The following is a 24,502-nucleotide window of genomic DNA, read 5'->3' on the forward strand; positions in this document are numbered from 1 at the left end:
CCTGTTGCTGGCAGTAATAACAAATAAAGGGCTTACCCATCCCAGGCTGGTTTGAAGCAGAGTTGGGTGTACCTCGCGAGTTGTTCATAGGCTCCCTCGTATGTCGTGCTGGTGTAAACTGCTGGGCAGGTCTAGGTGCTGAGCTGGTGGGTCGTGGAACTCCTCCCCGACGAGCGTTTTGATACTGCAGTGCCAACTTTGCTGCAGTCAGACCATCGTCAGGTTCATGCTCTCGGACCCAGGTGCGGACGTCAGCAGGCAGGACACGAAGCAGCTGCTCCAGCATAACGAGCTCCCCGATTTGCTCCTTGGTGAGCTGGTCTGGACGCACCCATCTTCGGTAAAGGCCTTTTAAACGGTGGTAGGTCTCGGTCGGTGTCTCTCCAGGTGGAATCATGGTGGTGCGGAACTGCTGTCTGTAGGTTTCGGGTGAAATGTCGAACTTGGCCAACAGGGCTGCTTTTAGGTCTGAGTAGCGGTGTGCTTCCCCTTCATCCATGGCTGTATATGCTTCCAGCGCTTTCCCCGAGAGAAGTGGCACAAGCCGGCATGCCCACTCAGTCTCTGGCCATCGCCAAGTCTTCGCTATTCTTTCGAAACGTAACAGGTAGTTCTCGAGGTCTTCTCCCTTCTCATATGGCGGAATTTTCGGCTCAGCTGCATATGGCCTCGGCTCCATATTTGGCGGTGGAAGGTTGTCTCCGGCGCCCTCTTCTGGTCCCGCCCGCAATGTCGTGGACTGTCCCAGAGGCCGCCTTGACTGGGCAGGTGTAGGCAGCGCCATCCGCGGGCTGCCCACGCTGGATAACCCGTCATGTTCCGCTGAAAAGGCCGGGGTAGCTGGTCTCAGCGAGACACGAAGGTTGCGTATCTCGTCCAACATCCCCTCCTCTCTCCTCTGCTGACCCGCCATAAACTCCTTCATGAGGCCAAGGAGCTCCCCTATGGGTTGCTGTGCTGCTGCAGCCCCCTGGTCCACTGAGAAGTCTTCCTCCTCCTCCATCTTTCGCTGTTGGGAACGTCGTTTTCTTCGGTTTGCCATCCCACCACTGCCACCATATGTGGCGGGGCTCTTGCTCCCAAAAATGGCAACCGAAGCAGAATGATGTTTTTTTAAGTGTTTTATTAACGACGTTCCCAACAAATAACAAGCAGTGTTCTGTGACAAAGTGCAAAAGTGATTATTTACAAAAGTTAATCCAACATTCACCATATTTACAAAAACATTAATTGCATGACAAATAAAATAAAAAGGTCTGTTACCTGATCTGCACCACTGCGTGACTCCAAATGACTGAGGTAGGAAAGGTAGGTCTGTCCTTATATTTCTCCTGGCCCCTCCCCTTCAGCCAATTAACTCAAAAAGTTTAGTTTTCTGTTCAACAACTCCAGTTTGTTCAATATTAGCTTCACTATAAATTAAAGAAAAATACAATAAACTAAATACTGGTACTACCATACCGAAAAAACATTTGGAAAGAAAAATAAATTTACGATGGCCAAAAACTCAAGCCGTATTGAGACGTCACTCGCTGACGGCCCGCTCGCGATGTCATAAAACCAGGAAGTGAATCCGCGCTCTGTTTTGACAGTTCAGCACGTGAATGGAGGGTGACTACCTTTGGAAATGTTTGTTAAGAGTGAGTACGGCATAACGATGTTGTGGCGGCAGTCTAGTGTGCACCCCAGACCCCCGCGATGCCTTACAAGTTCAACAGGTACGGTGTGAATGTACGTGCGCACGTGTGTGTGAGTCAAAATGAGCAATATTGTGTCAAAATGAATACTATTGATAACGCCGAGTCCACCGTGTCTCACGCGTTATATTGCGGACGCCGAGTCTCCCCGGGATCTGACGGGGCTACTCCGTCACACAAGCCATTCTGTATGTCACATTTGCTTTATTATTTTGTTAAATGAATAATTTCAACAATCTCGCAATTTCGACTCTCGAGCTCTTGCGAAATACTGACTCTGTGAAATTAAACTAGCTTCAAGTTGCTTTAATTTCTTGCTGCGTATCTTCCCTGTCATCTTGTCGCACATTTCAGCGTGTCAAGTTTGGTAATATCGCCTCACATTGAACTTTTTACAAAACAGCGGCTGTCTCTTTGCAAATGAGCACACACAGTTTTTGCGTATTTTAGTGAAGAAATAGTCTAATTTCCACCTGTCCTAGAAGCGTCGGCCGTCGCAGTCAACTTTCTTTTTTTTTTTGTTGATTATCGCCATTTTAGAAAAATATTGGAAGTAAAGGGTCACACGGGGTAATGTTGCTTAGAGTGCTGCTGCCTTTTAGTGGGTAAATGAGGAGCAGCATTTAGTGTGTAAGCTACTTCATATTCTGGTAGCAGTACTGCTGACCAATTTATTAAGTCTGTGTGCGGGTCAGACGTTATTGATTTTATGACAGAGGTTGGGGGCCAGATGAAATTTGACCACGGGCCACATTTGGCCCCCGGGCTAGACTTTGGAACTGTCTGCTTTACACAGATCAGTCGTCCTCATCCCTTTGCAGAAAAAACAGCCTCAAAGCATGATGTTTCCACCCCCATGCTTCACAGTGTGTATGGTGTTCTTCGGATGCAATTCAGTATTCTTTCTCCTCCAAACATGAGAACCTGTGTTTCTACCAAAAAGTTCTATTTATGTTTCATCTGACCATAACACATTCTCCCAGTCCTCTTCTGGATCATCCAAATGCTCTCTAGCGAACCGCAGACGGGCCTGGACGTGTACTGGTTTCAGCAGGGGGACACATCTGGCAGTGCAGGATTTGAGTAACTGGAGGCACATTGTGTTACTGATGGTAGCCTTTGTTACTGTGGTCCCAGCTCTCTCTTGGTCATTCACTAGGCCCCCCCCCGTGTGGCTCTGGGATTTTTGCTCACCGTTCTTGTTATCATTTTGACGCCACAGAGTGAGATCTTGCATGGAGCCCCAGATCGAGGGAGATTATCAGTGGTCTTGTATGTCTTCCATTTTCTAATAATTGCTCCCACAGTTGATTTCTTTACACTAAGCGATTTACCTATTGCAGATTGAGTCTTCCCAGCCTGGTGCAGGTCTACAATTTTGTCTCTGGTGTTTTTCGACAGCTCTTTGGTCTTGGCCAGAGTGGACATTAGAGTGTGACTGACTGAGATTGTGGACAGGTGTCTTTTATACCGATAATGACTTAAAACAGGTGCCATTAATACAGGTAACGAGTGGAGCCTCATAAGACCTCGTTAGAAGAAGACAGCCAGAAATCTTGCTTGTTTGTAGGTGACCAGATACTTATTTTCCACTCTAATTTGGAAATAAATTCTTTAAAAATCAAACAATGTGATTTTCTATTTTTTTCCCCGTGTCCTGTCTCCCACAGTTGAGGTTCACCCATGTTGACAATTACAGGCCTCTCTAATCTTTTCAAGTAGGAGAACTTGCACAATTGGTGGTTGACTAAATACTTATTTGCCCCACTGTATATTAAAATGCTTTTCCACTGGATTGCATTTATGACACTGTATTCTATGCTATATGAATCTGACCTACTTATAGTAACAGACGTCTGTTCCTGTTCTGACCCAGCGAGGCCTGCCATTGATGGCCTCCTGAACCGAGTACATCAGCGCCTGCATGCCTAAACACACACATATAGACACAGACATTAACATACTCACATTCATGCACGCACACACATATATACAGGGGTGCCTTGAGATATGGGTGCCGCGACTTGCAAGGTTTTTTTTTTTTTTTTTAGCATATAATACGGCTGATTTTTTTTTGCTCTGACTAGGAGGGCTGTATGCTGGTAGTACACGAAACTCAAGTCAAAACAAACAACAGTCTGTTATAAAGAGAATTATAACAGACTGTTGTTTGTTTTGACTTAAGAATTATCCCAATTAGAGGCTTCATTTTTCCCAAACTCAGTCGAGGTTTACTGTCAAAATATGCATAAAACTAAGAGAAACACATTGTATTAGTGAAATCAGTTTACCTTTAATCCAAGAGAAAATGAAAAATGGCACAACAGGAACATAAAAATCATTTGTAACCCAGTATTAAAACCATTTATGCAAAGCACATTTGAACAGAAACAAAAACATAGATAATATAACAACTCACTTCCTTTTTTATTTTCTTTATCCTCTGAAGAATGACTGCTAACCCCAGGTCCTGAATATCCATATACACGTATTACACTGCCACAAGGTGGTGGATGAAGTACTGACTTTTTTACTTAAGTAAAAGTACAGGTACAGAAGCAAAACATTACTTAAGTAAAAGTACAAGTAACTAAGAAAAAATACTTACTAAAATTGACACACACAGATCTGAGCCAATATTCAAAGAACCAGAAAATTCATTGACTGCTCAATTTTATTTAAAACTGTGCAGAATGGAAAAAACAAGCAATAAAATTGACTCTACTATAAACGGAAGCTTAACAACCTAAAAAAACTCCTAAATTTAGCTTAATGGTGGCTTGCAAGCAACTATCAGGTGCATACCGCCACCTACTGTACAAGTATGCAGCACCCATCTGAAGGCGCGCTCCTCTCACTGGGGTTTTAATCGGTCAATATCTTGTTCGCCTGCCTAATCTTGCTTGTACTCGTGTGGCTGCCTCAACTGCTCAATTACGGTATAGTTGCACGAGGCTTATCGAGCGCACCATAGGAATGAAAACGAAACAATCAATTCACAATAAGTGAAACAAAAGTAACCCAGATGACAATTTGAATAGTAGTGGAATAAAAAGTATAGATACCGTAATTCTCTGACAATAAGGCGCACCTGACTATAAGCCGCCACCCACCAAATTAAACACAAAAACAGCATTTGTTCACAGCTGCCACAGCTGTCTTCACTCTATTATGGGATATTTCCAGGAAAACATATTAACCGGTTCCACTTTATTTGACAGCTGTATCATAAGACTGTCAAAAGGCCAAATGAACCACCATAAAGCTTTAAACAATTGGCTGCAAAGCTTCAGTGCTTCAAGAAGCTTCATTTGGCCATCACTGCTCTCTTGGAGGAGACAGCCAAACTCTGCTGCCACCTGCTGTAAACACTGGTGTCCTTCACCATGCCTACCAGTAGGGCTGGGCGATATAGCCTTAAGTACGTTTCACGGTAAATTGAGCAGCTTGTATGACTTGAAAAATGTACATTATAAAAATCAATCTGACGACTGTGCAAACATGTCATTGTAACACAAATGACTTGCAGCTTTAACAGTACACTTCAGACAACTTATTGGTAATGGCTGCTGAGACATAATTATGCACAAGTGTTATAATTATAACACAAGTGTTTACGTCAAGGTTTCAGGTTTTTTTTCCAGAACATTTTTTAATACATGCACCCCCCACACAGACACAACCAGATTAAAGATGTATTGATCTGATGCCAATGAAACATTTAAGATTTTATGATGGCAGAATTAAGTAAACACATACAGGAAAAATAGCTGTGGCCATTAAACTGTCATATTATATATAGGCTTCACTGTTGGATTATACTTTATGCTGAGTGCTTTACCATCATGAAAGCCTTCAGAGAAATCACACAGATACCAAATAATGCGACGTAATGATTGCTAAATGAAGTCCGTGCCCAGTCCACTAATTAATTTCAGCCATTTCGACAAGGTTAGAGGCTTAGAGCCGCTATCCGACTCCATCACGTTCATTTGTAGCGTTAGCCGCTAGCGTTAGCCTGTGGCTTGGCTCCCAGAAGAAAGCAATGAAAGCATCCTCTCCAGAAATCGTGAGAACCAGGGAGGACAGCGGGTGAAAGCCCGTCTGGAACCCGCCAAGAGTTTACTTAATGTCGGGTGAAAGTTTGGCGAAGCTCTCTTAAGCCCCACTCATCACGTTTGCTTGTAGCGTTAGCCGCTAGCGTTAGCCTACCGGGCTTCTGTTTGTTTGGCTTCCTGAAAACCACGTGACTCCATACGTAAGCACACTGACTGCTTTCTTAAAGGGGAATGAACATAGCCGAAAAACACACAGTCAAAGCGGGATGAAAAGACTATATTTTCTTGTTTTATTAAATTACCGAATTTACCAACATGGTCAAAATTACGTCGGTCATCGTGAAGAATTTCAGTAACGGTAAATTTTCGGCTTACCGCCCTGCTCTACCTACCAGTATGCATTGCAGCGCTACAAATGTAAATATCAATCAAAATTCATGTTCCGTGCCAATTATTTCTTCAGTTACTGTTTCAGTTGTTTCATTAATAGTTATGGTATTTGGTAACACTTTATTTGACAATGGTGCCATAAGACTGTCCTAAGACGATCATAATTATGACATGACACTGCCATGAGCATTAATGAATGCTTATGACAAATGTCATTTTGTATAGTCCGGCAAATTATCTCACTTTTGAATGGATGTAAAAGATCCGAGCTGGACATAAATGGAGTTAGTGACATAATTTGCCGGATGACACTTAATCACATCTGTCATAAGCATTAATTAATGCCCATGATACTCTCTTCTTCTTTTTCTTCTTCTTTCGGCTTGTCATGTCATAATTATGACAGTCTTATGGCAGTCTTATAATGCCGCTGTCAAATAAAGTGTTACTAATTAACCCAATAAATCAACAAATAAGCCACAGGATTCAAAATGAGGGGAAAAAGTAGCGGCTTATAGCCTGAAAATTATGGTACGTGCTGTTAAATGGAGAGAAGTAAAAGTAAAAAGTACCACTTCAGATTTGTACTCAGGTAAAGTACAGATACACAAAAAAGTACTTGAGTGCAGTAACGAAGTACAAGTACTTCTAGTAACGAAGTACTTGTACTTCGTTACATTCCACCATTGCCAGATGGATTAGCATGCACACTGAACTGAAGCAAAACTGGCAAAAATATAAATAAAAGGGTTGAATCTTTTTGTTACATTATGTTGTTTGTTTTGTTTTTTAAAGGCCATTAATATGGAGTGCTATTTTCTTATTGAAAAAACATATTACAAGGTCACAACACAAATTAAACCCAGATCTTAAGGCACCACTATTTCTACACAGTATAGACCCCACTCACATGACGTCACAACCACGCCTCCGCGCCATATAGTCCGTCAGCTCGTCGTGTTTATGCATTACCGCTACGTAAATTCCTCCAATTATGGCGTGTTTTTCTGCTCGTTAACATTAATAATCAAAATGGTGAAGGCGTGTTTGGCGGTTGGTTGCAGTAACAGAGAAGATAGACGGAGAGACTTGAAGTTCTACCGTATTCCGAGAGACCCGGAGAGGAGAGCGAGATGGACTGCTGCAATTTGACGAGAAAACTGGGCACCAAACGATCACCACAGATTATGTAGTAGTCATTTTATATCTGGTAAGATGCATTTAATACGTATTTAGAGGGTTTTGGGCTGACAACCACAATTAAGATCATTGCGAGGCTAATCGCCGACAACGTACAGTTTCAAATTCAAGATGCTTATTTCTTCCACCATCATTATTTTATGAATAATATTTAGCTGGTAACAAGTGAAAGAAGCTGGCCTCGTCTATGGATCATCAGTTAAACAGGGGTGTCCAAACTTTTTGCAAAGGGGGCCAGATTTGGTGTGGTAAAAATGTGGGGGGCTACCTTGGCTGATTTACGTAGAACAATATATTTAAACAAATTTTAGCAAGCCCTTCTGTGTGTCACATTTGCTTTATTATTATTTTTTTAAACTCATAATTTCAACAATCTCGCCTTTGTGGTGTTCTCTTTCGACACTCGGGCTCTTGCGAAATACTGCTGCTGTGAAATTAAACTAGCTTCAAGTTGCTGTAATTTCTCGCTGCGTATCTTCCCTGTAATGTTGTTGTACATGTCAGCGTGTCTTGTTTGGTAATATTGCGTCACATCGAACTCTTTGAAAACAGCGACTGTCTCTTTGCAAATGAGGCAGACACAGTTGTTGCGTATTTTATTGAAGAAATAGTCCAATATCCACCTATCCTTGAAGCGTCGGCCATCGCAGTCAACTTTTTTTTTTTTTAATTGATTGTCGCCATTTTAGAAAATTGGAAGTAAAGGGTCACACGGGGTAATGTTGCTTAGAGTGCTGCTCTTAAAAGTTTTTCAAACTTTCCTGAGAATAGGCTGATTTTGTGTGGACAAGATAGTTGTAGATATCAGGGTAGCAGATGTCAGGCAGAGACGGCGAAGACAGCGGGTCGAAAAATATCAATTTAGGCATCAAATATGGATCTGGCGAAAGGATAGACTGTAGCTTTTCCACATAACGCCTTTTATGCAACGCATCCAATGAGTTTACAGCCTCTGAAAGCACCGGGGCTTCCATGAATTGCACTATAAATTGCACGACAAATTGAAACCATTGAGAATACGGATAAACAATGACGGACATTATGGCGGCCGGATAAAGCGACACGTCATTGTGTGACGTTGGTGAGTGGGGTCTATAGCTGTCATTTGATTTTATTTTATCATGGCCAAGTTGTAGAGTAGAAAACTCACCATAGTTGAACTGGCTGTTAGACTTTTCACAGTTGATGATGTTGAAACGGTACGTGGCTCCTACGCGCATGCCGCTCACTTCAAAGTAGAACCACTGATGGTGATGGTTGCTGTTGATGTCCGAGTTCAGAATCAGGTCGTACTCATACCTTCGGACACAATTGTATTATAGACCAACTGAACGACGCAGCATCTTTTCCCCACAATGGTACATTTGCATGCTTACTTCCTGATCTGAATGGCTTTCCTGAGATTGCCGGACTCAAACTGAGAGTTGAACCTCAACGACTCGCCATTACTTTCAATCACAGGACAGCTGCAAAAAATAGATAAAGGAGCTTTGAAGACAACACTTATAATAGACAAAAAAAAAAGGTTTAAAAAAAGTACCTGGAAATGTCGAGGTCGTAAACAACCTTATCCAGGATGTCGTTGGGGTGAATCAACCTCTCAATATCCTGGAATATCTTAGACCTATGTGTTTACATGAGCAAATTAATGAGTTATGGGTGTTTATAAAGGATCCCCAAGGGTCATGGTTCTTGGACTTCAACACAATAGTCATGGTTGGCATTCAGAAATTTACATATTAGCTGATTTTTTTGGGTGGTCTTAGGCTACGTTCTTAGGTCTTAATGCATGAATCCGATATTTTCGTGTTTTTCCGACTCGAGTGAGGCATTAACTTGATGGTCTGAACCTGAGAAGTCGCATAGAACTGGATCATTTCAAATCCGATCTGGGTCACTTTCGTATGTGGTTCAAATCTGATCTGGGCCACATTTTTCCAGACTGTCGCGGCGGTCTGTACTGTCCAGTCTCTCAAATCGGAATTCATGCAGCAATTACATCAAAAAGCGGGAGAGACGCCACGGTAGCGATGCAGCTGTGCGTTTTTAGCGCCTAGCTTGCCTTGAACACGGCTTTTTAGGAAGGTTCGGACTTGACAACAGTCATAAAAAAAAAAAATGGGTTGAGGATAATCCGGAGAATGATCGGTTTTCTGTCTGCTCCATAAAAGCAATATTTCAACATTGCTTACACGGCCGAGAGTCTGGGCAAACTGCACGTATGTATGTGTGACATGCACGGACAGTGCGTGCATGCTATCGATCCATATACTTTGAATATAAGCCTAAACTGGGATTATTTATGTCTGTTATTTGTGTCCTCTTTTTAAAAAGCAAAATATTATATCCCTGGAATGACGGATGACAGCCAGCATGTGTGGTCATTTGTTTTGATGCTCCTGCGCATGCGGGTCGTCTTGCTCAGCGCGTGTCGGACTGCGAATTAGTGCCCATGCGTAATACTTGAATGGTCTTGATGGACAAAGGCAGTCTGAACTGGCACGCCGAAAAAACAGATATGACAAAAAATCGGATTCGTGCATTAAGACCTGTAGTATGAACGTAGCCTTAGAGTAGTCTCATACATACATAATTTCTGGTATGTATGGGCAGTACTTTTATAAAGGCGGGGCATGCCGGGGGTGGCGCATGTGACCTCGAGGAACATACATTTTTGCTCTTCTAGAATAAAGCGTAATTGCACATCCACTCAGTGGGTGGCAGTGGGTGTAGTATTTTTTAACGAAACAAGAGCACACAGCAAAGAGCACTGGAGATGTGAAAAGCTAAGAGAAGGAAATATGACAAAGTGTATGTAGTGTTTGAGTTTTGGCTTTAACTTTTAATACAGTGAGAGATGAGGAAATACCAGTCTCTTTACTGTGTTTACATCACATACATTAAACCCCAATCACATTGAGAAGCCGCTTGATTTTTTTGGGGGGGGGGGGGGGGGGGGGCAAAAACGTGCCAAATATTACCAACATCCGTCCTGCTTTGTCAGTGTTATCAGTAAACCAGCGAGCACTGCTAGCATCATATGAGGTGGCATACCAAATTTCTCAGTGCAAAATAACCCCACACCATAGCAAAGGAGCTGATACTGCCTGCAGCAAAAATAAAAACTGTCCCGCTGTCCAATGACACGGTCGTTTTTGTTTTAAGATTTGTTTTTTCGGTCAAATTTATTGGCATATTGTCCTAATGAGTTAAAAGTTGCTAAAAATGTGAATTTATTAATATTTATTGATTGTATTAAATTTTATTTTTCAGTATTAAATGGTCAAAAAATGTACCTTGACGGTATTTTAATAGTTTGGCTGTGACTTTTTCCTTTTTTTTTTTTTTTGTTAAAATCAGGCAAAGTGATACAAGTTGTACAGTCACAAACAATGTTAATTTAGGTGTACTGTACTTTATTGCAAGTTGATCTATTGTTTATCTTTAATATTAAAAAGGAAACAATGTTATGCAGAGGTGTACTTATAAAAAATTTATAACATTTTATATTTTTATAACAAACGTTCACGTCTTCCGGGGGGTGTCAATCACAGAAAATAATTGAGAAGCACAGGCTTAGGGACACTGAACCCAGAATCTCTTGACTGTGAGGTACTGTAGGCGTGCTAACCACCAGCCTAACATGCACTGACTGCATTTTTTTTCTAATTTACTTGCGTTTTATTTGTTTTTCTCACCAACTACGTTTACTCACCTCTGTACCCCATACAATCTTTCCAAAAGGGGCTCCCTATAGGTAGGGGCCACATGCCCAAAGTAGTCCGGATAGGCCACCTCGGTGTAGTGAGGCACAGACTGTGTCCCCTTCACCATGTCTACGTAAAGGTCCAAGTCATGGAGTGGGAGAAGCTGAGCTGTGTCGGGCACCTCCAGGACGGCTCCTTCACCACCTTCTTCCTCGGCACCCTCCGAGCCGCAGTCTGATCCTCCTCCTCCACCTGCTGCTGCCGCAGCTAAACAGCGAATGGCAATGCCCTCCAAAAGCAAAGGAGACTGCATGGACTTCTGTGCACTGATGGGAGGTCCTTTTTGTTTGACTCCCATCTCATCCGGATTTAGGGAGACATGTTCTGACGCCTGTGAGAGATCGTGCTCTACTTTTTGATAATGTGCCTCGTCCTTTTTGTTGATTTCCTGGGCAAAGTCGCTGGTGTCCAGCTGTAGAGGAGAAATGGTGAGCTCAGGAGCAGAGGTGCTGCTCGCATCCTGAGCAGAGACATGATTCCGGGACGGCGCCTCAGATGTGGGCACAACGATGGGCTCATCGGAGTTAGCCGATGAAGATGTGGTAGAGGATTCAAAGTTGTAATCCTAGAGGGGAGGAACAGCATTCTCAAGTGATCCCTATAATATGTTCTGTTCACATGACAATGAATATTAATCCATCATTGCAGCTTGTTTTATAAAAAAATAAATAAATAAATAAAAGAAAAATCTAAATAAATGAGTGGTTTTGAATACATCTAATTTTCTTTAAAACTATTTTGCATTCAAAATAAAGGCTTCCCTTTCGTCGATGCCCCATCAAAGTATGATAATACTGAGGTTGTAGTTGTAGAACAATAGTCTAGAAAAAAGTCTTTTAAAGAAGATGAAACTTCACATATTATACACAGTGAGGAGCAGAAGTATTTGCATACCTTGTGATTTTGCAAGTTCACCCATTGAGAAAATGGGTAGAGGTCTGAAATTTCAATCGTCAGTGCATTTCCACTTATACAGACATAATCTAAAAAAAATCCTGAACTCATGTTGTATGGTTTTTCAATAATTTATCCGTAATTCACTGGGGTTCGTTAGTATTTGCACTAGGGTTGTTCCGATCATGTTTTTTTGCTCCCGATCCGATCCCGATTGTTTTAGTTTGAGTATCTGCCGATCCTAATATTTCCCGATCCGATTGCTTTTTTTTTTTGCTCCCGATTCAATTCCAATCATTCCCGATAATTTCTCCCGATCATATACATTTTGGCAATGCATTAAGAAAAAAATGAATAAAACTCGGACGAATATATACATTCAACATACAGTACATAAGTACTGTATTTGTTTATTATGACAATAAATCCTCAAGATGGCATTTACATTATTAATATTCTTTCTGTGAGAGGGATCCACGGATAGAAAGACTTGTAATTCTTAAAGGATAAATGTGACTTTGTATATTGTGACTAAATATTGCCATCTAGTGTATTTGTTGAGCTTTCAGTAAATGATACTGCAGCCATTCAACCCAAATGCATGATGGGAAGTGCAACCATGACTGTGCGTAGGGGCACCAATTGATATATCTTCTCTGCGTTGGGAACGAATGTAGGGTGTTAAGAAAATGATCAACTACTACCTTACTTCCTCACATTGCCTCCCACGTAATTTTTAATTGCTGAGAGAGGGAATGTGGGCTTTAGCCAAATAAAAAAAATGCTCCAGCTCCAAAGGCTGTCAAAATTCTCTCTACTCATTATACGCTGCGTTTAGCTCTATATATATAGGTAAAACGGCGCCTTTATAGATTGAACGCAACAATGCGTGAGTGGGTCGTGCAGCGCATGCGTTAATTATCTAACGTGATTAAGAAAAAATAATTACCGCCGCTAACGCAATAAATTTGATAGCCCTACTTTAAGCCAAAACTACTCTGGAGGAGTGTAAGACATTTAGTCTGTAACGTTAAATACAATTAGAAAACGATTTAAATAACAAATATATATATATTAAAAAAAGGCATGTCCGATATTTTTTTGCCGATTCCGACACTTTGAAAATGACGTGATCGGACCCGATCGATCGGGTTTTTTTTTTTTTGTTGTCTTTTAGCCAAAACTTGGCATGTTCAATTTCTACTGACATGCAGATACATCCTCTCTCATTGCTGTCCTCACAGGCAATCCCACAAATCAAAGTCTTCAAAGTCAAATACAAAGAAGTAATAAATGCAGCACTTTAGACAATTAAGTCCCATCCTGCCATCTTTAATTTGCACCCTTGAGAAAATCAGTGCAAATATTTAGTGCAGAAGCCGTTGTTTGCAACTACAGAGATCAGACGCTTTCTGTAGTTCTTCACCAGGTTTTCAAATATGGAAACAGGGATTTTGGCCCATTCCTCCACACAAATCTTCTTTAGATCTGTCAGGTTTTGGGGCTGTAGTTGAGAAACACAAAGTTTCAGCTCCATCCAAAGATTTTCTATTGGATTGAGGTTTGGAAACTGGCTAGGCCACTACAGAACCTTGATATGCTTTGTATGCAGCCACTCCTTGGTCAGCTTGGCTGTGTGCTTCGTATCATTGTCATGTTGGAAAATCCAGCCACGACTCATCCTCAAGTCACTGGCTGAGGAAAGGAGATTGTGGCTTAAAATATGACGATACATTTCACCTTTCACCTTCTGCTTTATACAGTACGGTCTTCCTGTCCCCTTTGCCGAAAAGCAGCCCCTAAGCATCTGGCTTCCATCCCCATACTTCACAGTGGGTCTGGTGTTCTTGGGATAGTACCCATCCTTCTTTTTCCTCCACACACAGTGACTAACAGGCATGGAAATGGGTCAGGGGTTAAAAAGGTGAGAAGGGTGTGGAGGAAATATGTTCCAGTACACTGTATTGTACACCCCAACAAAATATTGAGCTCTGTCGACCCACACTGTGTTTCAGCAGGGCCATGCAGAGACCGGTGGAGGGGTGGGTGCTCGTAGATCAAAAGGGGCACATGAACAAGTATTTAATACACCTTAAAACAACATAACTTCAATTTTAACCAGCTTTAGATAATAATTGGCTGCGACTGTGACATACTTTAATTGGGAGGGGGCAACAGTGAATAGAAATCAAAACTGTCATCAACACTTTCTGGCTGTGACTCAGTCAGTGCCTCTTTTCTTCCTTCAACCTCTGCATCAAAACTTCCTTCCTCAACTTGTTCATCTGAGAACAAACCACATCAGATGGTCACTGAGCCACCAACAGCACAGTTTTCTTAAAACTATTATTTCATTATTATCCATACTTAACAACTCTAGCACCTAATGATTAATAAAGCAATGACATAAAAATCTTATAGAAAAATAACATTGTAATTGTGTTTATAATTGAATTTAAAACCCGACTATCCTTGCAAACTTGTTCTTACCAGGTCTGCTATTCACCCAGCTGATGAGGTATCCACTGCCTTTAGCAGCCTCATCTAACTCCTTTTTTTATCCCTCAATCTCCCTTCCCTACGACGCATGTCTATGTAATGAAATATAAATATTTAAAAAAACAAACAGACTCCCCGGTGGCTTTTAGTTTTAAAGCTTTCTTAATTTCTTTCTCACTCAATAACGATGGAGTTAGATTTGTGTTTTTATTATTCAATCAAAAAACAAAGTTACTTCTATCAAAAACAAAGTTGCTTCAATCAAAATACAGTATATACTTTTAATCCCAAAAAGTAGCTTCAATAAAAAAAATTGTTTTTGATTGCAATAATAAATTTGAGACAAAAAAAGCATTTGAAAACTATTTTTCTTGATTGAAACAAATTTTTCCATTTAAGTAATGTTTTGCGTTTGGGCCACATTTTGGCTAGGACATTTGTGTCTTTATTATTCAATCAAATAAGTTGCTTCAAACAAAAAAATATATATAAAAAGAAAAACTTTGCACATGTGCCAATCACCGTTTACCAAAGCCTGAGAGGGTTTGAGTAGACTCACTATGAAGCTTTTAATAAAGCCAAGCATTTTCTAACTACTTTATTCTTGTTTAAAAATAATTCGGTGGGGCAGTAACACGTTTAAAACTTATCATAATTCTTACATTTTGAAGTGCTTGAAAACCATTTATAAATGATACTTTGGTGAAAAAACTGAAAAAACATGTCTTATATATATGTATCTTTTTTCCAATGTAAAATCTCAATAAATGCATTGAACACGCACAAAAAAATGGGGGGGGGGGGTTGGGGCGCTACTTCGCGGTTTTCACTTATTGCGGCGGGTTCTGGTCCCCATTAACCGCGAAAAACGAGGGATCCCTGTATTTCTGAAAAGCTTTAAGAAGCAGGACTCATTCCCACCACTCGTCGGGCCGCTGTTGTGCCGACACCGGCCGTCAGCTCAAATCCAAGCCGAAAATAACGCGTCTCTGGCGGACGGCGGGAGCGATGTGAGGCGCCCCCTCCATCCGAGAGAATGCCGCTTAATTTGACTCAACAGTGTGTTTCTTCGTTTATATTACCGCTAAATACACAAGCTTGACGCCAATTTAACGGGAGCTATATTTTTTTCATGGGAGATTTGGCTAGCTCTGGCAGTGTTCAACGCAAGCTGCAACGAATGGCAGTAACTTTTTTATATCGCAAAACGTGAAAACGATTGAAACCATTACTCACCAAATTCAATCTGCTGGCAAATACAGGCAAGTGTGTATGCTGCGCTCTGGTCTGCCCCGATGTGGATAAGGCCTGCTTTTTGTTTTCGCAGCTTTGCAATGCAACCGAAGGCTCTCCAAGCACTCCATGTACACGCGTAAGGAGTGCGCGCGTTTGGAATAATGGAACGCAGCTTGGGCCGATGATTGGTTCTCGTCAGCGAAGCATCTAGAAGGATTTGCTGACTGTGTTCTTAAGTGCTCAGTTTACGTACTAAGTTAATCACATGATGATAATAATAATAATTAAATAAAACCTCCCGACCCCCCCCCCCCACCCCCACCCCCCAAAAAAAAAAAGAATTTCTCCTCGGATCTACGCAATTCACGTAGGTCGCCCTTTTTGACTTCAAAACGGCGAATTTCGCCGAAAAGTGAGAGATTTTCATGCCTGGACTAAAGTTTGCACCAAAAAGTTATACTTTGGTCTCATTTGACCACATGACTTTCTCCCATGACCCCTCTGCATCATTCAGATAGTCCCTGGCAAACTTCAGACGGGCCTTCACATGTACTGGCTTCAACAGCGGAACCTTCTGAGCAATGCATGACTAACAAACAAACTATAGCACCGTAGTGTTCTACAGACAGTAGCTTTTGAAACTGTGCATCCAGCTCTCTTTAGGTCTTTGACCAGCTCCTGCCATGTAGTTCTATGCTGACCCCTCACTTTTCGCATCATTACACGAGGAGATTTTCCATGGAGCCCCAGTCCGAGGTAGATTATCAGTCATGTTTGCCTTTGCCACAGCCTTTTCCATTTTCTAACAATTGCTGCAACGGTTTATTTATTCTCACCAAGCTGCTTTCCAACTGCCCAACAGGCCTTTTCCAGCTTTGTGGAGCTCAATAATTTTTCTCTGGTGTCATTCAAAAGCTCTCTGGTCCGGCCCATGGTAGCAGTTAGATTATTACTGACTGTGGGGTGCACAAGTGACAACATTGAGATCAAATGGGTGGTGGGTAGGTGTTTACTCATGGGGTAAAGGTGCACTTTTTAAGGTAGACTGACAACTCTTTGAGAGTTATAATTATTGCTGATTCTCAGGGGTGAAAATACTTATGAACCCAAGTAAATTAAATGTAAATTATTTTAAAAAATAATAATACCATGTGATTTCTGGATTTTTTTTTTTTTTTTTTTTTTTTTTTTAAAGATTTTGTCTCTCTGAGTGGAAATGCATCTAAGATTGAAATTTCAGACCTCTACCTATTTTCTAAGTGGGTGAACTTGCAAAATCACAATGGGTGCAAATACTTCCGCTCCACACTGTACAATGTCATGGAAAAATATTGGTTTCCACTCCATCAGTTTCTGGTCAACTTAGTTTCTCGGAGACAAATGTAATGATGACAACTGCGCTCATAAAAATTTCATTTAAAATAGGGCTGTCAAAATTATCGCGTTAATGGGCACTAATTAATTTAGTAAATTAATCACGTTAAAATATTTCACGCAATTAACGCAGATGCCCCGCTCAGACAGTTTTAAATGACAGTACAGAGAAACGCTCTTTTGTTAATTGTGTTTTATGGAGTTTTGCCGCCCTCTGCTGGCGCTTGGGTGCGACTGATTTTATAGGCTTCAGCACCCATGAGCATTGTGTAAGTAATTATTGACATCAACAATGGTGGGCTACTAGTTTATTTTTTGGCTGAAAATTTTACAAATTTTATTAAAACGAAAACATTAAGAGTGGTTTTAATATAAAATTTCTATATATTGTACTAACATTTTTCTTTTAAGAACTACAAGTCTTTCTATCCATGAATCGCTTTAACAGAATTTTAATAATGTTAATGCCATCTAGTTGATTTATTGTTATAATAAACAAATACAGTCCTTATGTGCCGTATGTTGAATGTATATAACCATCTTGTGTCTTATCTTTCCATTCCAACAATAATTTACAGAAAAATATGGCATATTTTATAGATGGTTTGCATTGCGATTAATTGCGATTAATTACGATTAATTAATTTTTAAGTTGTAATTAACTCGATTAAAAATTTTAATCGTTTGACAGCCCTAATTTAAAAACATCTATCACGACATTTTCAATGGTTTTCTTAGTAACTAAAACCACTTTAATTGCACACACACTAAAGTATGGGACCACAAACTTTTCAACCGGATTGTACATAACGAAAAATCCCATATGATACAGTACGGTTCAAAAGTTTGGGGTCAAAGCGAAAAAAGTCTGTAATATTTTAATCCTGTGATACACCTATAGCAAGGCTTCTACAGGTATCAGCAAATCTCATTAAATGCTTTTTAATGCCACTTTAAACTTATTTAAGACCCATGCCCAACTGCAGATCGTTTCACACACACAAATTGTTAGCGTTTAAAAAAATGAATATTTTTAATCGTTGGAAATACAAATTCAACTTAAACTTAACAACAGCTAGATGCAAATTCTGTTCAGTGAGAACACAAGGACCAGGAAGGCAGTGCATGCACGGAGGAGAGCTAGGACAGGAACACTAGCAGCCCATTGATGGGTATTACCTTCAGGCACTTAAATTAGCAAACAGAGTCGCTACCGGTACATAAGATCGATTCCCGGACTTAAAATAATGAGATAACGGAACTCTTTCGGAAGCAAAGCAAATTTCTCCCCCCCTAACCCCACCATACCCTCAAAAAACAATGTCATCTCTCTCTAATGTCTCCTCTGCGCCCACACTCACACGCATACTCAAAATAAGATTAAATAAATAAATTATGGAAAAAAGTTGTAACTTTCAAGGTTACATAATTTTAAATGCCTCGAACATTTAGATGAAGGCTTTTTAAGGCCTGAATTTTGACAAAATCAATTTAATGACTTTTAATGCTTTTTAATGACCCGAATAAACCCTGTATAGTTTATACTAAGAAAATGAAGTTTCTTAGTATTATGTTACTACAACCACAACATGAATACGTTTCCAACAGTGCCATTCAGATAGTTTTTTGTGATCAAGTCAGAATATTTAAGCTGTGACTAGATTTGATAGACCGGTATGTAACTAATGTAATCCTTGCGTATGCATCGTGTACTGACAAAAGATAATATTGCGTTGGACATACAAACCTGGAAGTCTTCAGACAGCTCGACAAAGAACTTTTCATAGACTTTTAACTCTTCGAAAGGTCGGCTCGGTATTTTTTGGGGGTGTAGCTTGTTCATATCCTTTTCAATGTCGTCGTTCTGTTTAAAAGACAACACTTAAATTCCTACTGCGTCCAACGGGGGAAGAAAAAAATAAAACTACTCGTGTGAGAGCGTTACCAGGGAGCGGCAATCCTTATCATCATCTTCATTCTCTGTATCGTTCTCTGTGTCTGCCTCGGTGTCCTCGTTATCATCACTGTCATCCACCACGTCGTCCACTGGTGGGGCACACATGCACACAGCGCAATTATCACCCTTAGAACGGGCACATCTTGCGGTTTTCCCTGCAGGAATAAATTATATTTTGCTTGTGAGGGATTATCATACGAAGATATCTCTGAACAGAAAGAGCAAGCATTCATAATGAAATGATACAATTTTTTTTGAAGAAAGAAACATGACTAAAATGGCATAATAGTAGAAAAAAGAAATCGACCGATATGAATTTTTCAGGACCGATACCGATTTTTAGTCGTTAAAGGGGCCGATGACCAATTTTTGGAGCCGATATTCCTTAGCAGTAAAAGGCGCAAAAAATATGACTGGACTATAAACGGTACCAATCATATTTTAAAAGACAGCTGCATTTGTTCACATATTATTATACCATATTACATATTAATATTTACACCAAAGGACTTTTAGATCATTAGCCTTTGAAAATCCATAAATTAGCCGCGTTGCAGTTTTAGCCACAGGATTAAAAGTGTGTGTGTGTGTCTGGGGCCGAGCAGTTTATAGTCAGAAAGTTATGGTACAAGTGAAGAAATGATCTTTGAGAAAATGAACAAATCATTACATGAAATATGTTTAATGCTCGTTTAGTGATGAATCATGCAAGCATAATGTATGGCAAATGTTTTTCTCTGTATGTCTTGAATTCTTACCCTTCTTTAAGGGCTCGCTACAGAGCTGAGCGTGTGTTCTTCCTGTAAGTGTAGCAGTGTGTAAAAAGCAATATTTGAGTGTGTGAGTATTTGTGTATGTCTATGCATTGAGATGTTTAAATTAGGCTGTCAAAATTATCGCGTTAACGGGAGGTAATTTTTTTTTTTTTATTAATCACGTTAAAATATTTGACACATTTAACGCACATGCCTCGCTCAAACAGATTACAATGACAGCAGTTTCATGTCCACTTGTTACTTGGGTTTTATGGTGTTTTGTCGCCCTCTGCTGGCGCTTGGGTACGACTGATTTTATGGGTTTCAGCTCCATGAGCATTGTGTAATCACTGACATCAACAATGGCGAGCTACCAGTTTTTTCTTAAAGAAAATATTACAAATTTAATTAAAACGAAAACATTAAGAGGGGTTTTAATATAAAATTTCTATAATTTTGTACTAACATTTATCTTTTAAGAACTACGAGGCTTTCAATCCACTGATACCTTGAACAGAATGTTAATAATGTTAATGCCATCTTGTTGATTTATAAACAAATACAGTACTTATGTACAGTGTGCTGAATGCAGGGGTCGCGTTAACCGAATATTTTCCGTCGTTGACCGGTTTTTTAAAACGGTGACGGAAAAAACTGAAGTCCATCCGTCATTTTGACAGGTTGCAATTCACACACCAGACCACAGGATGGCGAGTGAGCATATTAATAAGCTATTGTCTCTCTTGATGAATGACGTCGCTGGCCTTACTCGGAAAAATGTCCGAACTAGCATTCAGGTGTAGCAAACACGGAAACGTTAGGAAGATTTGGAGAGCATTGTCTAAGGCTACGTTCATTCTACAGGTCTTAATTCACGAATCCAATTTTTTCGTGTTTTTCCGACTTGAGTCAGGCATTAACTTGACGGTCTGAACGGGACAAGTCGCATAGAAGTGGACCATTTCAAATCCGATCTGGGTCATTTTTTTATGTGGTTCAAATCCGATCTGGGCCACATTTTTCCAGACTGTCGCGGCGGTCTGTACCATCCAGTGTCCCAAATCCGATTTCAGTTGTGCGTTATTAGCGCCTAGCTTGCAGTGAACACAGCTTTTGGGGAAGGGCCGGGCCTGACAACAGTCATAAAAAAATTAAAATGGGTTGAGGATAAGCATGAGAATGATCGGTTTTCTCTCTGCTCTATGTGAGCTATATTTCAACATTTCCTACACGGCCGAGAGTCGGGAGAGGGGTCTGGCTGCAGCCCGACTTGGAGAGTGAGGGCAAACTGCCCGTATGTGTGTGTGACATGCACGGACAGTGCGTGCATGTTATCGATCCATATAAACTGTGAATATAAGCCTAAACGGGGATTATTTATGTCTGTTATTTGTGTCCTCCTTTTGAAAAGCAAAATATGATAGCCCTGGAATGACGGATGACTTGTCATTTGTTTCGATGCTTCTGCGCACCGGCGCGTGTCGGACTGCGAATTAGAGCGCATGCGTAATACTTGAAAGGTCTCAATGGACAAAGGCAGTCTGAACGGGCACGCCAAAAAAACGGATATGACAAAAAAATCGGATTTGTGCATTAAGACCTGTAGTATGAACGTAGCCTAATTGAATGAGCAGGGACAAACAGCTTGGAGTCAGAAGTACGTGCGCTATTCTGAAACCTGAAAGCACCCCGAGTCTTGGATGACAAATCAACAGAGCAGAGAGTAGACACAACATGGCTGGTAGTTTCTTCAATTTATTCAGAGTTGAGTAAGTAACGCACCACTTTTGACCAACAATGCTATTGAATATGTCATTATTATCATTTTAAAAATTTAAGTGACGGGTAAAAATAGATTATGACCGGATTTTTATGACCCTGTCAGTCAAAATGACAGACAACGAAAAAGTCTAGCGAAACCTCTGGTTGAATGTATATATCAGTCTTGTGTCTTATATTTCCATTCCAACAATAATTTGCAGAAAAATATGGCATATTTTATAGATGGTGTGAATTGTGATTAATTACGATTAATTAATTTTTAAGCTGTAATTAACTCGATTAAAAAATTTAATCGTTTGACAGCCCTAGTTGAAATCAATTCCAGGTTTCTGTGATCTGATGTTTTTGCAAAATTCTTTCACCTCCTGGGTTTTGGCTGCAGAGATGTGCGACCGACCCTGAAGGCAGCACGTGCTCCAGCTGGTATTGGAAGGCTGACTTGATGGAAGGGAGAGGCAGGCGGTTTTTGGGGAAGCACTTCCTCATGATGAGACTCGAGGCGTTCACAAGAGGATCCAGGGCACGCAGCGAGAGACACTCCTGGAAAAATTTAGTAGAAATAACACTTCTCAAAAAATGATGATCAGCCTTCAGGTGAAATTTCATTGTGGACACTCCCACTCACACAGGAAGAGTTGTACAGAATTCGCATGCCGTCCGCCTTGGTGAATGCCCGTCTGCCCAGCTTTATGTTTGTGACGTTACGCAGACAGCCCAGCAGCCCCTTGCGGATCACTGTGTGACGATGCCACGTGTCGTTGCGGTGCCAGTCCAGGTAGAGAGCGAGCAACGTGGGAACGTAGCCGCCCTCCACTGCATGCCGAGCATTTGTCTCTGAACAGAGGACGAGAGGATACAATCAAGTGGTGTAAAACCAGGGGTGAAAGTGGGCCAGAACGGTGAAGAACGCAGTTCCGGTATAAGATTCAGGGCCAGAACGCAGTTCCGGTATGAGATTCAGGGCCAGAACGCTGTTCCTGTATACGGCGCTTTGATTTCAAAAATATGACGACAACTGTGAAAACGCTATGTAAAATAAAAAATACAAAGCTGCCACACATGCATTTCACATCCACAAGAAGAAAACAATCTACCAACATCAGATTTACATACACAAGTGTTAACATCAAGCATGATAAAGTGCTTGTGTAGCGTAATCCGTTTCCACCAATATTTATTATTTATTTATTTTATTCCACGAACGGCATGGAGGTTTCCCCGGCTGCTGCAGTTATCTGAGTCTGACGATGATGAGTCACGTCAACGTGCGAATGCACGCAGCAAAGCAAAACGCCTGGACTCATTTATACATTCAATTGGCTGACATACTGACATGTGGTATAGCAGAGATAGTTAGCTCTGATTGCTTCAAATGTGCATGTTTTCTGGAACAGCAAAAAAAAAAAAAAAAAAAAATGAATTGATGCGACAAAAAAAGGACAATACAACATAAAATGGATCCAATCTTTAAGAGCAACGAAAGAGTTAGGAGGCTTACTTATCATATTTAGTTTTATTTGCTCTGATGGGGAGGTTCAGAACATCTTAGCTGTCAATGTGCACTTTGGTCTTATATTTGTTCATTTATGTTAGGCTACTTATTCATTCCCTTATGATTTAAAAAAGTCAATGTTTGCGCAATCTTCAAAACATATTCCATTTCACTCTGCATAATTTAAGTCATTTGTACTTATTTTTCTGAATGTATGTTACTTATATCTGTTATTTTTTTAAAAAGCACCGGTAAATGTTTACATTAACTTCAATTTTAATATACATCCTATGTTCTTAAGTAGGTAAAATTGAGATATGGCATTTAGTATGTGAGGAAATGAGGAAAAATAAAAATTAGGAGATGGAGTTTGGGTTTATTGCTTTTTTGGTTAACTTTTATATCGCAAATCATTGAAAAAAATACAATTTTGAATGAAAATTTTGTATGTGTTATAAAAATAACTGTGCTAAAACAGTTTTCTTTGCATTTCAGTAGTTTAAAAGGTTTGACCCCCCCCCCCCCCAAAAAATGAAATAAATAACTAAATAAATAAAATTTCTGGCTCCGTGGCGACCTTCACGTCGGAGAGTTCTGGCAGGAAATTCTAGCCACTTTCACCCCTGTGTAAAACTGTAAATGTTTTGGATAAAATGCAGAACCAAGACACATCTATGTTGTCATAAAAAGACAAACTGAATGATACCCGCATGTCAGTGCTGTTCCTGAAGGAGTTAATTGAACGAAAGTTCATGAAGTATTTCATATTTAAGGTGAAGGGGAACTGAACATGGTGTATTTTGGCTTCATGAACAATTTTATGAATAAGGGGTAATTTACATGGTGATGGTGCGACACCAAGACGCAACAATTGTGTTGCGCAATGGCCTCGCCTTTTACACGGTGACGGTGCAAACGGAAGGCGACGACGCAAGCTTTTGATTGCGGCCTCAAAAGTAGAACGATTCGATTGTGGGGCTTGCTCCACAGCCATATAAATTGAATGCTCTCGCTCCGATGATGTCAGAACTCACACACGTCACTTTGGGCATGCGCAGTGGCTGCTACTAAACATTTACAACAGCAAACATGTGCGTTTTTGTGCCTTTTGAATTGCAGCATTTTACAAAAAAACGCGTGGACTCCATTGCTTCAAATAAAATAATTATTAAATGGTAGGGGTGTAACGGTACACAAAAATCTCGGTTTGGTACGTACCTCGGTTTTGAGGTCACGGTTCGGTTCATTTTCGGTACAGTAAGAAAACAAAATGCAAAATATAAATGTGCTAGTTGTTTATTACACACCTTTGTACTTTTAACAATAGGAAAATTAGCCTATACAAAGCTAGAATTTTGCTCAAAAAGTAGCGGGTATTTAAAGATAATCCAACAACAATTT

General features: G+C 40.4%; 1 protein-coding gene across 4 annotated transcripts in view; it reads right to left on the bottom strand.

Annotated features, from left to right (window-relative positions):
* The window catches only part of agtpbp1 (ATP/GTP binding carboxypeptidase 1), a 108,878-nt gene that overhangs the window by 39,772 nt on the left and 44,604 nt on the right, over positions 1-24,502 (bottom strand). For 2 of the 4 annotated variants that reach the window (XM_057831987.1, XM_057831986.1), the window contains exons 10-18: positions 22,235-22,443; positions 21,972-22,149; positions 19,061-19,161; positions 18,863-18,979; positions 11,061-11,677; positions 8,886-8,969; positions 8,722-8,811; positions 8,496-8,644; positions 3,538-3,625 (exon numbers count right to left, since the gene is read on the bottom strand). In XM_057831987.1, the coding sequence (XP_057687970.1) occupies positions 3,538-3,625; positions 8,496-8,644; positions 8,722-8,811; positions 8,886-8,969; positions 11,061-11,677; positions 18,863-18,979; positions 19,061-19,161; positions 21,972-22,149; positions 22,235-22,443 (1,633 nt within the window). Of the gene's footprint in view, positions 1-3,537; positions 3,626-8,495; positions 8,645-8,721; positions 8,812-8,885; positions 8,970-11,060; positions 11,678-18,862; positions 18,980-19,060; positions 19,228-21,971; positions 22,150-22,234; positions 22,444-24,502 lie in introns of all 4 variants that reach the window. The other 2 variants (XM_057831985.1, XM_057831984.1) reach the window with 1 other exon arrangement.

Source organism: Corythoichthys intestinalis, chromosome 3 (genome assembly GCF_030265065.1).
Source record: "Corythoichthys intestinalis isolate RoL2023-P3 chromosome 3, ASM3026506v1, whole genome shotgun sequence".
NCBI classification, from domain to species: Eukaryota; Metazoa; Chordata; class Actinopteri; order Syngnathiformes; family Syngnathidae; genus Corythoichthys; species Corythoichthys intestinalis.